The 13,213-nt window shown below is 38.4% G+C and overlaps 1 protein-coding gene across 1 annotated transcript in view; it reads left to right on the top strand.

Annotated features, from left to right (window-relative positions):
- The window catches only part of LOC118239709 (sodium leak channel non-selective protein-like), a 153,023-nt gene that overhangs the window by 105,141 nt on the left and 34,669 nt on the right, over positions 1–13,213 (top strand). The window contains exons 11-12 of the mRNA XM_035453125.1: positions 3,038–3,205; positions 12,659–12,850. Of these exons, the coding sequence (XP_035309016.1) occupies positions 3,038–3,205; positions 12,659–12,850 (360 nt within the window). The remainder of the gene's footprint in view (positions 1–3,037; positions 3,206–12,658; positions 12,851–13,213) is intronic.

Genomic DNA, 13,213 nt, shown 5'->3' with positions numbered 1-13,213 from the left:
AGCCTCTAAAGCCACAGAGAAACCCTGTCTGGGGGGAGGGGGGGTAAAAAGAAGAAGAAGAAAGAAGGAAATGTTTTCCATTCATTTTTAAAGTATTTTCAAGAAATGCAGCAAAAATATTATTGTAAAGTTATTACGAAGTTCATCTTAGTTTTTAAGAAGGTAAACTTCTATTTAAAAGTAGTCACAGATAGAGAGTCCTACAATGATGTTCACAATACAACAGACTGAATAAATTACACAGTGAAAAGATTCATGTGGGCTTGTGGTCCCAGCCCAAGAACAATAAGCCGCATCTTATAGCCTTGATGGAAAGAGTCCCAAGTTATTGGGCATGAGATGGAGAGAGAGATGAAGGGCACAAGAGATCCACACAACTGACTATGATAGCAGAGCACTCTGATGATAACCCACCATACCATCAGTCCAGCAAAGGACCACCATACTGGAGAGCTAAGAGCTAAAGTGATGGTTGGATGTCTACTACTACTACTACTACTACTACTACTACTACACACACACACACACACACACACACACACACATTCAAACTACTTCTTGACTTCAGTTTTTGTGACCAATAGCAATGATCTAGAAAATTCTACCATACCCTAACTACTATGAAAATTGAAAAATATTTTTTGAATTGCTCATGGCAAGGAGCTCTCACAGCTTGCCTCCTGGATACTTCTAAGTACTGGAGATATACCTCTGGATTTAAATTCTCTGCCAAACCTCACAACACATACTAAAATAAATAATTAGTTTAGCTAATCTTCTGAAAATTATGATCAGACAATGAGAGGCCAATCTGTGATAAATAAATATATATATGATATATATATATATACTATATATATATAATTCATTACATTTAGGAGTTAGTAGTGTTTGTCAAAAAAACTACAGTGTTAGCCTGTGGCAATTGACAAATCAATTTAAAGGTAAGTATTTAATCTCAGAAGAATCCAGAATTGGGAATTCAAGAAGAAAAATTGACAAGAATATAGGTCATGGAATCATATAATAGTTTGCTAAATCATTTTTAGTATGGTTTAATATCTTTGAGAAAGGTACAGTTTTCCCAAAGAATGAGTACTAATGTAAATTTGGCTGCATTTGATCAGCAAGACAAAGAAGTCTGCACTTCAATGGTAGCAAGAAGTGCAACCCTCAAATGGAAATGGACACCCCTCCATTTTCACCTTGCCCCTTTAAAGGTGTTCTGAACTTTATGTAAAATTGTTTATCTTGACATGAAGCTAAAACCCAAACTTTACAGTGTTTCCTGGGGCTAGAAACATCCAAGGTGTTGATTTAACAGGATATTAGATTTTTTTTAAATGTCTCTGAATTCTTGAAGGAATCAGTTCTATGCAGAAATAAAACTTGCAGATCTGGAAAATCTAGAAGAAGTTAAAGCTATCTCCAAGAAATTATCTCCAAGAGATCAATACACACATTAATGCTTGAAAAGCATTACATCTGATTGTGCTATTGTCGATCAAAATTTTTGGACGAGAACAGCCTTATGGCATTCCTGGGAGGCAAATGGTTTATTATAAATGTTTGGGAAATGATCTTTTACTTTCCAAACTTTAAAACATACAAATCTGGTCTTTGTGCTCTCTCCCATAATGCCAAGTGTGGAAATCTAGTTATATGTACAAAACCCTCAATAAAATAGGCAAGGTATCACACACTTGTAATGCCAGAATGCTGAAGTTTAAGGCTAAATGGGGGAGAGAGACCTGACTGTCCTAAAGTCTTGAAAGCTAAACAAATGTTAGGCAATTGCTGACGACTCTTACAGTCTTCCCATCATCTCTTCTGCAATGTTCTCTGAACCTTCAGTGTGGGGTTATGTTCTAGATGTGGCAGTTGGGGGTGGAAATCTCTTTCAGTCATTTTCTGCATTTTGACTAGTTGTAGATCTCTGTAATGGTCTCTGCCATAGATAGAAGCATCTTTGGTGAGAAATGAGAACCACGCTTATCTGTGGGGATAAGGATAGTATTTAGAATGTAGTTAGAAATTAAAATGTTTTGCCTTTTTGAGTGTTCACAGAATGGTAATGTCTGACATAAATAGAAAACAAGTGGAACTACAGACATTGTAGCCTCCAAAAATAGCTTAAATCCTTCTGCATATCTAAATTAATGATCTGCATTGCTTCTAGTATTCCATTTCTTAATATGTTATTACTATGATTCCATTTCTCTACATTTTCCAAATATGAGTGAAATAAAATCCTTTTTGATATTCAGTAATGGCCTAGAGAAAAGGGATTTAATTTCTAATAATTTTACACTGTGTGCTGAGAACTGTAAATTTATGACTAATCCCAACATTCAATCTCATGCCCTTTAGTTACAAGTTAATATAGTATTTCCTGTTTTAATTCTAATTATAACCTTTTTATATAAAATGAGAAATATCACCCTCAGAGTAGGCAAAGAATTCCATTACCTGCTACCATGTATGTGCACTTCGTAGTATTATATTTTTTTTTAGTATCAAGTTATTGGAATTTTTGTGAAAGATTTTCAAAATATGTAAATTTACATATACAAATTTTTTACTTGATAGAAATTCTCAATTTTTCTGCTTGTTATATACCTCAAAGGCTAGATGAATCAATGATAATTCTGGAATTACCTAATGTAGCTTTGGTCTCTTATGCTTTAACTGATTTGTTTCAAGCACATCTTTCTTAAAACTCTTAGGGCTGGAGAGATAACTCAGTGGCTAAGAACTCTGGCTGTGCTTTCAGAAGACGAGAGTTCAGTTCCCAGCATCTACATCCACAGTTCACACTGCCTAAAGCTCAAGCTGTAGGGAGATCTCTGCAGGCAACCACACTCATGTGCACATATGCATGTACATACATAGACATAAAAATTTTAAATATATAATGTCCATTCTTGACCTTATGGGGCTTTTTGGTTTATATATAGTGGCTGGAACTCACTTTTGATACACATGTGAGGAAATTGGGAATATGTAGTCTTATCTCGGTGTCTCCTTGTTTCTCTAGGTGGCTTTCACAGTTCTTTTTGACCTGGAAGCACTTCTGAAGATTTGGTGCTTGGGATTTACGGGCTACATCAGCTCATCTCTCCACAAATTTGAACTACTGCTTGTTATTGGGACCACCCTCCACGCATACCCAGATCTTTATCATTCTCAGTTCACATACTTCCAGGTAATACAACTAATGCCTATTTCCCAGGAAAATGGAAACCATTTACTGTAACAACTACATAAAATCACCTAATTTGTATGTACATATATAGTAATATGACTTTGACGGAGGTTCAATGACATCTTCTCAGAAATGGTGCATTAACAAATTATAATCATTGTTCTTAAAGTCCTTACGATTCACAGTAATACATACAAATCCTTAACAAAACTGGTCTGTTGCTAACAGAATCTCAGTCATTTGATTTTACCAATAAAAATGCTGGAGCCATGAAAGACTGCTAGATCAGAGGGACAGAGAAAGCATCCTGCTGACCTTCCTCCTCAGTCAATGACCCAGATGCCTCACTGTTATGATAAATCTTTCCACCAAAAGCCACCCAAGCCCTACTGCCACGTGGGCTCTTTCCGCCAGCCGCCTGAGTTCTGCCCACCATTTTGGGCCCCAAATACCTCACTCCTTCTACGTCGTATTAAAAAACCTCCTCAATCTGTGAGTTTGAGACCAGCCTGGTCTACAAGAGCTAGTTCCAGGACAGCCTCCAAAGCCACAGAGAAACCCTGTCTCAAAAAACAAAAACAAAAAACCCTCCTCAAACAGAAATGTCCCTCCCTTCTACTTCCCGTGTGTCTCTCTGTCCATCCTCCTGATTCTCCTTACTCTCTATGTTTTTTTCCCTCAATCCTCTATGTTCACTTTCTGTCAGCTGGTTGATTGTTCTACCTCCTGACTTAATCCTGCTTACAATATTCAAGAAGAAATACCTCGGATCAAAGGTATGTGCTGGGGCTGAGCCATACCACAACTCCAAACAGGTTTTTCCAGTAAATAATGCAATCCCTGGGTTCACAGTATGAATACATATCCTGCAATGCTGCTTCCAATTAGTGGTATATACAGTGTTTATGTATAGTGTTTATCACACATCTATTCATAGATACCAAATTCTAAACCAAATAAGATGTTGGCAGAAACTTTAAGAGTAAGTCCCAATAGACTTCTGCCGATGAGGCACAAACCACACCAGCCAGAAAGGGTGAGTGATTCACCCACCAGCAGAACAGTACTTGTCTCTGGATTCTGCCCCTTACCCAAGCCTATGTTGCTAGTCCATGGTCCCACTGCTGGGTCCTCCCCAAAACCCCAGAAGATTTCTGCCAAGCAGGACTAGGCCGCACAAGACAGAATGGGTGAATGACCCACGTGCCAGCAGAACTGTACCCCTCCCCAGATACTGTCCCCTGAGAACGTTCCCCAGACCAATGCCATCCCAGCTAATTCCTGGCCTAACTGCTACTAGGCCCTGCCCTGAACCCCAGTGGACTTCTGCCACTGAAGCACAGACCACATCAGCCACAACCACCCTCACCAGTCCACAAGTAGCTCTTCCCCCAGAACTCCGACAGTCTCTCTATGCCTAGACAAAGTCCACACCAACCCCAGCACCTCTACCAGAAGCCAGGCTGGTACTGGGTATTCCAGAAAAACACTCAGGCTTTACTGGGGGTCAGTCCAGATCTAGAGATCCAAGTAGATTTCAGCTTTACCAGAGGTTAGACCAGATGGATGAAGGGACCCAAGGCCCCAAAGACCTCAGCAGAGGCATCCTAATAGACCTGAAGACTCACCAGCCACCAGAACCATTGGCCACTTAGGCCAAAAGATCAAAGAGAAAACAGAAACCAAGGAACAAAACACCCATCCAACAAACACATAGACCTGTAATCATCCCATATCCAGATGCCTAAATGCCAGGGTAAGAACAGTCAATAACAGAAAGGGCAAAATATCACCACTAGAACCTTTCTATCATACAACAGCAAGACCTGAATATTCCCATGCAACTGAAACACAAGGAGATGGCCTTAAAAGTAAATTTATGGAGATGATAGAGGTCCTTAAAGAAATGAAAAAAGTGGAAGAAAAGACAACCAAAAAATTGGAAGAAATCAAAAAATCTCTTTAAGAATGTCAAGAAAATGAAATAAAAACAGACAACAGTTGACAGAAACAAAACTGTTCAAGATCTAAAAATGGAAATAGAAGCAATAAAGAAAACACAGACTGAGGGAATTCTGGAAAGGGAAAACCTGGGTAAGTGAACAGGAACTACAGATACAAGCATCACCAGCAGAGTACAAGAACTGAAGAGAGAATTTCAGACGTAAAAGATACAATAGAGGAAATAGATTCACTGGTCAAAGAAAATTTAAGTCTAAAAAGATTCCTAACACAAAACATCCAGGAAATCTGGGACTCTATAAAAAGACCATACCTAAGAATGATAGGAATAAAAGAAGGAGAATCCCAGCTTGAAGTCCCAGAAAATATATTGAACAAAATCATAGAAGAAATTTTTCCAACCTAAAGAAGGACATACCTATAAAGGTACAAGAATCTTACAGAACACAAAATAGACTTGACCAGAAAAAAAAATTCCCTTGCCATATAAAAATAAAACACTATGCATATAGAATAAAGAAAGAATATTAAAAGCTTCAAAGGAACAGGGTCAAGTAATGTCCAAAGGCAGACCAATCAGTTTTACACCCAACTTCTCAATGGAGAATCTTAAAGCCAGAAAATCCTGGAGAGATGTCTCTAAGAGACCATGGATGCCAGCCCAGACTACTATACCCAGCAAAACTTTCAATCATCATAGATGGATAAAACAAGATATTTTATAACTAAGTCAATTTTAATCATTATCTAGCCACAAATAGCCACAAATAATATAAAAAAAAAATTTTTGGTGTAAGACTGACCAAGCAAGTAAAAGACCTACATAACAAGAACTTTGAAGAAAGAAATTGGAGAAGATACCTGAAGATGGAAAGACCTCCCATAGATTGGTAGGTTTCACATAGTAAAAATTGGAAAACGTATCAAAAGCAATCTACAGATTCAATGCAATCCCCATCAGAATTGCAACACAATTCTTTTCAGATCTGGAAAGAACAATACTCAAATTCACATGAAAAACAAAAGACTCATGATTGCTAAAACAATCCTGTACAATAAGATAACTGCCAGAGGTATCACCATCCCTGATCTCAAGCTTTACTACTGAGCTATAGTAGTAAAAACAGCATGGTATTGGCATGAAAATAGACACACTGATCAAAGTAATAGAATTGAAGAGGCAGACATAAATTCGCACACCAAAAGATAAGGATTTTTGACAAAGAAGCCAGTAGCATACAATAAAAAAAAGAAAACATCTTCAACAAATGGTGCTGGCAAACCTAGACGTTGGTAGGTATATGAATGCAAAGAGATCCATATCTATCACACTTCCCAAAACTCAAGTCCAGACCTAAACAGAGAATTCTCAACAGAAGACTGTCAAATGCCAGAGAAATACTTAAAAGTTCAACATCCTTAGCCACCAGGGAAATGAAAATCAAAATGACTCAGATTCCATCTTGCACCTGTCAGAATGACTAAGATCAGCACCACAAATGCAGCTTATGCTAGAGAGAATATGGAACAAGGGGAACACTCCTCAGTTGCCGATTGTAGAGCAAACTTGTGCAGCCACTGTTACGATAAATCTTTCTGCAAAATGCTGCCATGCCCCACCGCCACATGTGTGCTTTACGCCAGTCGCCCAAGTTAGGGCTCAAATTAATACACAGAGAGACTTGTATTAGGTTCAAAGCTGCTTGGCCAATGACTAGGATTCTCATCTGCTAGCTCAGTCTTAATTATCATAAATCTATATATTTTATAAGATTTATCTTATAGAGGATGCCTTCCACTGGCACCCACTCTTGCCAGTGTTTCACATGGCGCCGCTGGAGGAGGAAGGGGAAAAAGGGAACACTTCCTTTGTCTCCTTGCTAAATATGAGTCTCCTTGCTATGTCACTTCCGGCCACACCTCCTCGACTGCACTGGATCCAGCTTGCACCATTTCAACTGACACTCCTGCCAGAGCTTCGGGTACTGACTTCAATGAAGTTGAGAATTTCAAGGGAGATCTTCAATCAAGCAAATCCCATCTAACATGGACTGGATACAATTCATTCAAGACTTTCACTATACTAACATTTTCTTCCTACAGGACCCCACAAGGCTATCGTCGTCCCATTTCAGCAGAAATAACTTGGAGGATGTTATGCCCCCTTTCCCCATTGTTGTCACTTAGGATACTGTATATGCCTAGTTAGCGATAGCTTCCTATTGTTTATGGTTGAGATTGGAAGGAGGTGTTCAGGCTTGGACACCTCTTTCAGATGACTTTACGGTTTAGTTAAAATAGTTAGGATGTGACATAAGCAGATTGTTGTATCTTCCTATATTTCACCTTTATGATTGTTAATTTTGGATAATTTACACTGTTAAGTTTTAATCCTCTTTTAGACTAAAAGGGGAATTGTAGGGGAACCTGTAGCCATGCCTAGTTAGAGGCTGGCTACAGGTGTGTCTGATCACGCCTGCAAGGGCGTGGTCAGGGTGACGTAGAGCGAGAGTTTCAGGTGGCTGGTTTTCAATTTCAGTTTCACTTTTCTGCTTGCTGTACAGACTGCTGCTGCGCCGACTGGCTAGGTTGCTCTGTAAGTAAGGCTTTTCCCTATTAAATACCCTTATATTTCTACTTGGTTCCATATTGGTAATTTCCCACTTTAAGCCACTTTGGAAATCAATATGGCAGTTTCTTAGAAAATTGGGAATCAATCTACCTCAAGATCCTGTGATACCACTCATGGGCATATAACCAAAGGATGCTCAATCATACCAAAAGAACACTTGCTCAACTATATTCATGACAGCTTTATTTGTAATAGCCACAAAAACTTAGATGTCCCCCAACTGAAGAATGGATGTGGAAAATGTGGTACATTTACACAATGCAGTATTATAGAGCTGTTAAAAATGATGACATCTGGAAATTTGAAGGCAAATGGGTGGAACTAGGAAAAAAATTATCCTGAGTAAGGTAACTAAAACCAGAAAGAAAACATGGTATGTATACACTCATAATTGGATATTAACTATAAAGTAAAGGATAACCATGCTGTAATCCACAGACTCAGAGAGGCTAGGTAGAAAGAAAGGTTGGGGTGGGGCAGTGCATAGTCTCCCTGGGAAGGGTAAATATAAAAGATCTGGGTGGCTGTGAGGCCAGCATGGGACTGACCCAGAACCCCTGAACTCGGGGGTCAGTGAGGAGGCCTCAGCAATTTATGCAGCCTTGAGTAGTAGATCAGTATTTATCCCTAGCATGTGAGGGGACATTGGGAGCCCATTCCACATGGAGATATGCTGTCTCAGCCTGGACACATGGGGGAGAATCTAGGCCCTGCCTGGGATGATATGACAGACTTTAGAGATCCCCCATGGAGGGCTTCACCCTCCCTAGGGAGCAGAGGGTTAGGGTTAGGGTTAGGGTTAGGGTTAGGGTTAGGGTTAGGGTGGGATGGGAGTTGAGGGTTTGGTGGGGGAGATGGAGGAGGGGAGGGAGAGGGAGCTGGGATTGGCATGTGAATTTTTGTTTCTAAAATCCCTTTTTAAGTTTTTGTGAAGTTTTTATGTGGAAGTTCATAAAACCACATGGGTGCCATTTGTAACAATAACTCTTTCCGCCATCTGCCTGGGTTCTGCTGCCACTTTAAGGCCCCTAAATAATACACAGAGTCTTATATTAGTTCCAATGCTGCTGGCCAATGACTAGGATTTCCTATTTGCTAGCTCAGTTTTAAATATCAACCATAATTATTAATCTATATATTTTTATAAGGACTTATCTTACTGAGGATGCTGGCCTTATGAATCCTCCTCTCCTAGTTCCACCTAACTTGCTTCCCTATTGGCCAACAGTACTTTATTTATCAACCAATAAGACAAACATATACACAGAAGGACCTCCCCAATCAGTGGGGGGCAGGGAGGAGTGGAGGGAGAGGGAGCTGGGATTGAAGTGTGAAGCAAGCTTGTTTCTAAATTAAATTAAAAAATGAAAAAAAAAAGATCTGGGTGAACTGGGGGTGGATGGAGATAGGAACCTGAGGGATCAAGTTGAGGGGGTGGGTAGATTGGGAAAGTACTGAAAGAGATGCCTAGAGAACAGGTAGAAACTGGATACAAGGGAAACTCCCATGAATCTACAAGGGTGACCCCAGCTAAGACCCCTGGCAGCATTGGCTGTATAGCCTGAACTGGCCATCTCCTATAATCGAATTGGTGACTGTTCCAATTGTCATCAGAGAACCTTCATCCAGTAACTGATGGAAGCAGATGCAGAGATTCAGAGCCAAATATTAGGCTTAGCTCAGGGAATCCTGCTGAAGAAAGGGAGGAAAGATCATAGGAGCTAGAGGGTCAGGAAACCGCACAGAGGCAACAAACCTGGTCCATAAGAACTCACAGGGTCTGAATCAACAACCAGGGAGCCTTGATGAGACCAGCCTAAGTCCTCTACATTATGTGACAGTTGTGCCCCTTTCTGAACAGAAACAGAGGAGGAGTAGATTGAGGTGGACAGAGAGGAGGGGGGAAAAGAATGAGAAGAGAAGGAGGGGAAACTGCAGTTGGAATGTAAAATATATAGATAAATTAAATAAAAATAAGACAGGAGGAGATATGTGTTTAAGTGTAGAGTTTCCTTGTAAATGTTCTTACTGAACAACAGTTTACAATGGATACATTAAGGATTATAAAATTTACCCTCACAGATTTTAATTCATCTTACATTATTATTTATAAATGTTAATTTTTGGTTTTGATAGCTAAATAATTATTCATTTGTAACAACTGTATGTTTTTACCAAATGTGATATTTTGGATAGCCTTGCCTTATAATTACTTAATAAATGTTAATTATTAATTATATTTTAATAATCATTTGGTATTAAAATGTGCTCATTGTAGCTGGGTGTTGGTGGCACACACCTTTAATCCCAGCACTCTGGAGGCAGAGGCAGGCAGAAATCTGTGAGTTCAAGGCCAGCCTGGTCTACAGAATGAGTTCCAGGACAGCCTCAAAGCAATAAAGAGAAACCCTTGAAAAACAACAACAACAAAAAAGAATGTGCTCATTGTACTATTAAATTCATGGTAAAATGATTATTAAAATACATGCAGTAGTCCAACAAAAACATTTCAAATGCAGTCAAATTTCTGACTAGCATTTGTATAATTTATCATGGGAATATCAAAATATACATTAATGTTCTCTGAAGAGATATTTTTAAATAGTTGAGGAATTAAATTGCAGCAGAATTTTAAGTATTGACAGAGAAATAGGACTTTAATTCTTTAGATTGGTGGTTCTCAACCTTCCTATTGGTTCAACCCTTTGATACAGTTCCTCATGTTTTGGTGACCTGCAACTATAAAATTATTTTTGGTTTTACTTCATAACTGTAATTTTGCTATTGTTTTGAACCATAATGTAAATACTCTTGGAGACAGAAATTTGGCAAGAGGTTATGACCCACAGGTTGAGAACCACTGCCTTGGATAAAACACATTCCAACATGCCTTTATTTATTGGTAATAACAAATCCATCGTATTTAGAACAATGCTAACTCTAGCTTTCATAATACAACTTATAACCTGACATAGGATTTCAGAAAAGGACATGACATGATAGTTAACAAAAATTAAAAACAAGAGTTCCACAAACCCAAACCTACACCTGGGCTTTTCTGAACCAGAGCCAATTAGGATCACAAGGAGCTTTGATGACTCTGGATACTCCATAATGTCTTAAAATACCTCATCACTTACCAGGTTCTGTGTTCATCCTAGAAATCATTAGTGAAGTAGTTTGTACAAGAATATTAAATGTGTCTTAAAATCTCTGTGAATAAACATACATATTAAACATAGTAGTTAATTCATGAATGTCAGTTTGATTGGACCGAGATTCAACTAGGATATTAGTAAGGCCCACTCTGGATATGTCTATGTGTTACGTGTCTATGAAAATGTTACCAGAGAGGTTTAGCTAGGTGGTAACATCATATAGTCTAGGGACACAGATAGATTAAATCGCCGTGATGGAGTAAGTCCTCTCAAAATGTGAGCTAAAACTAATCTTTTCTCTATATATATTGTTCAGAGAAACTTGTGACAAGAGAACATTGACTAGTACACTAAACATTCCTGTCAATTTATATTTCTTAATCATATTCCCTTCAGAGCTGCATCTGCTTTATGCTCTTTTGTAATGGTACCATAAAATAATATTTCCCTAATATGATTGGCATATACTTCAAATTTAAAAAGTAATTTATTATTTGTCTTTGGGTTTGGACTTGCAAATACCTTCCAAATAAATATATAATATAATATGTAACATCTGCAGAGTAGAGATGACAAATTAAGCAAATACAAAAAAGTTTAAAAACAAGGGTTATCTAAGACTTGTTTCTCTCCATGAGTTAGTGAACACCAAGGAAAAACAGGTGCTTCGGGTCCACAAGATCCCTCAAAGGATCCAGCCCTGTTAGGTTAAATCTGACCTTTCATAGTCTTTACAAGGTTTTCAGTTTGGGTTCATAGGTACCATTCCATCTGTTTCCATTTTTAGGCCAGAGAAGGGGAAAATAAATATGTCTAGGGCAAGTCTGAGTTACCATGCCCATAGTTGCACAAGTCTCTTGTTTTCATGGTAAGCCTGAACCTAGACCAGTAGGCACACTCAGCTACAGAGTGCAGATGCAAAGGCTAGAAAGTAGAGTCTGTTGCCCCAGGGAATCACTTGACTAAAATCCAAGAAAACCTATTTAAAAGAAGAAGGAGAAAATAAACGTTGAAGTAGGAGTCTGAGCCAGTCCTTGATAGATGTTTGATTTTCCCCATTTATGAGTGTGCAATACCTAGGAACACTTAGTGCACGAGACATTAAACATAACTAATGCTGAATTAAATGTTTACTTAGATATTTAGCATTGGGAAAATATTTGTTTCATGTCAACAGTATGTACTAGTTAACCATTTTGAATGACCATATTGTATATTGAAACACTTGCCAATGTTTGTCCTTACTCATTGATTTGAGACTTGCTGTGATTTCACTATATGGTAGACCACATGCTAGGGATGTCTTGGTTACCTTATTACTAATTTTAGTCTCTAGATAAAGTGGAAAATTATGACTTTTTACATGGTACTATAAAAACTGATATTTTAGTATGGGTTTCTTTCTTAATTTAAATTTTTTTCAGTTTGCATGTCAACCCCAGTTTCTCCTCCCTCCCCCCACCTCCTCCCTTCCCACTCCCCATCCACTCCTCAGAGGGAGTAAGGCCTTCCTTGGGAAGTCAACAAAGTCTGGCATACAAAGTAGAAGCAAGAACAATACCCTTTTCCCCTGTATCAAGGCTGAGCAAAGTCTCCCACCATAGGGAATAGGCTCAAAAAAAGCCAGTTCATGCACCCAGGATAGTATGCATTTCTTTAAAATTCTTTTTCTAACATGTATGTCTTTTTCTCCATGACTAGGTTCTTCGGGTAGTCCGGCTTATTAAGATTTCACCTGCACTGGAAGACTTTGTGTACAAGATATTTGGTCCTGGGAAAAAGCTTGGAAGCTTGGTGGTGTTCACTGCCAGCCTCTTGATTGTTATGTCAGCCATTAGCTTGCAAATGTTCTGCTTCGTTGAAGAACTGGACAGATTCACCACATTTCCAAGGGTGAGAACTTGAAACATTGTTCTTATTTTAGCAATGGTGATTAACATCAAAGGTATTTCATTTTAGTCATGGTTCAAAAGCTTTATCATACATATCTTTGATAACTTGAGATTATTAAAGATTATTATTTAGTATTTTGAATAGTCTCTTCTGCAGGGTATAGTTATTTGAATACATTTTCGACACATCAGAACACACAACAATCCTAAAATTTTGAAAATAATATCTTTGGATGCTACAAAACCTCAGTAAGAGAAAATGGGAGCAGCGGTCCTTCATGTCTATGATTTACAATGTAGCAGAAATTTTAGCTAAAATGTCCATTTTTGTGAGATGTAACATATTTCAGGCTTATTTTATAGT

Source organism: Cricetulus griseus (genome assembly GCF_003668045.3).
Source record: "Cricetulus griseus strain 17A/GY chromosome 1 unlocalized genomic scaffold, alternate assembly CriGri-PICRH-1.0 chr1_1, whole genome shotgun sequence".
NCBI classification, from domain to species: Eukaryota; Metazoa; Chordata; class Mammalia; order Rodentia; family Cricetidae; genus Cricetulus; species Cricetulus griseus.
Note: the sequence above shows the minus strand (reverse complement) of the source record. Positions and strands in the feature narration are given on the sequence as shown.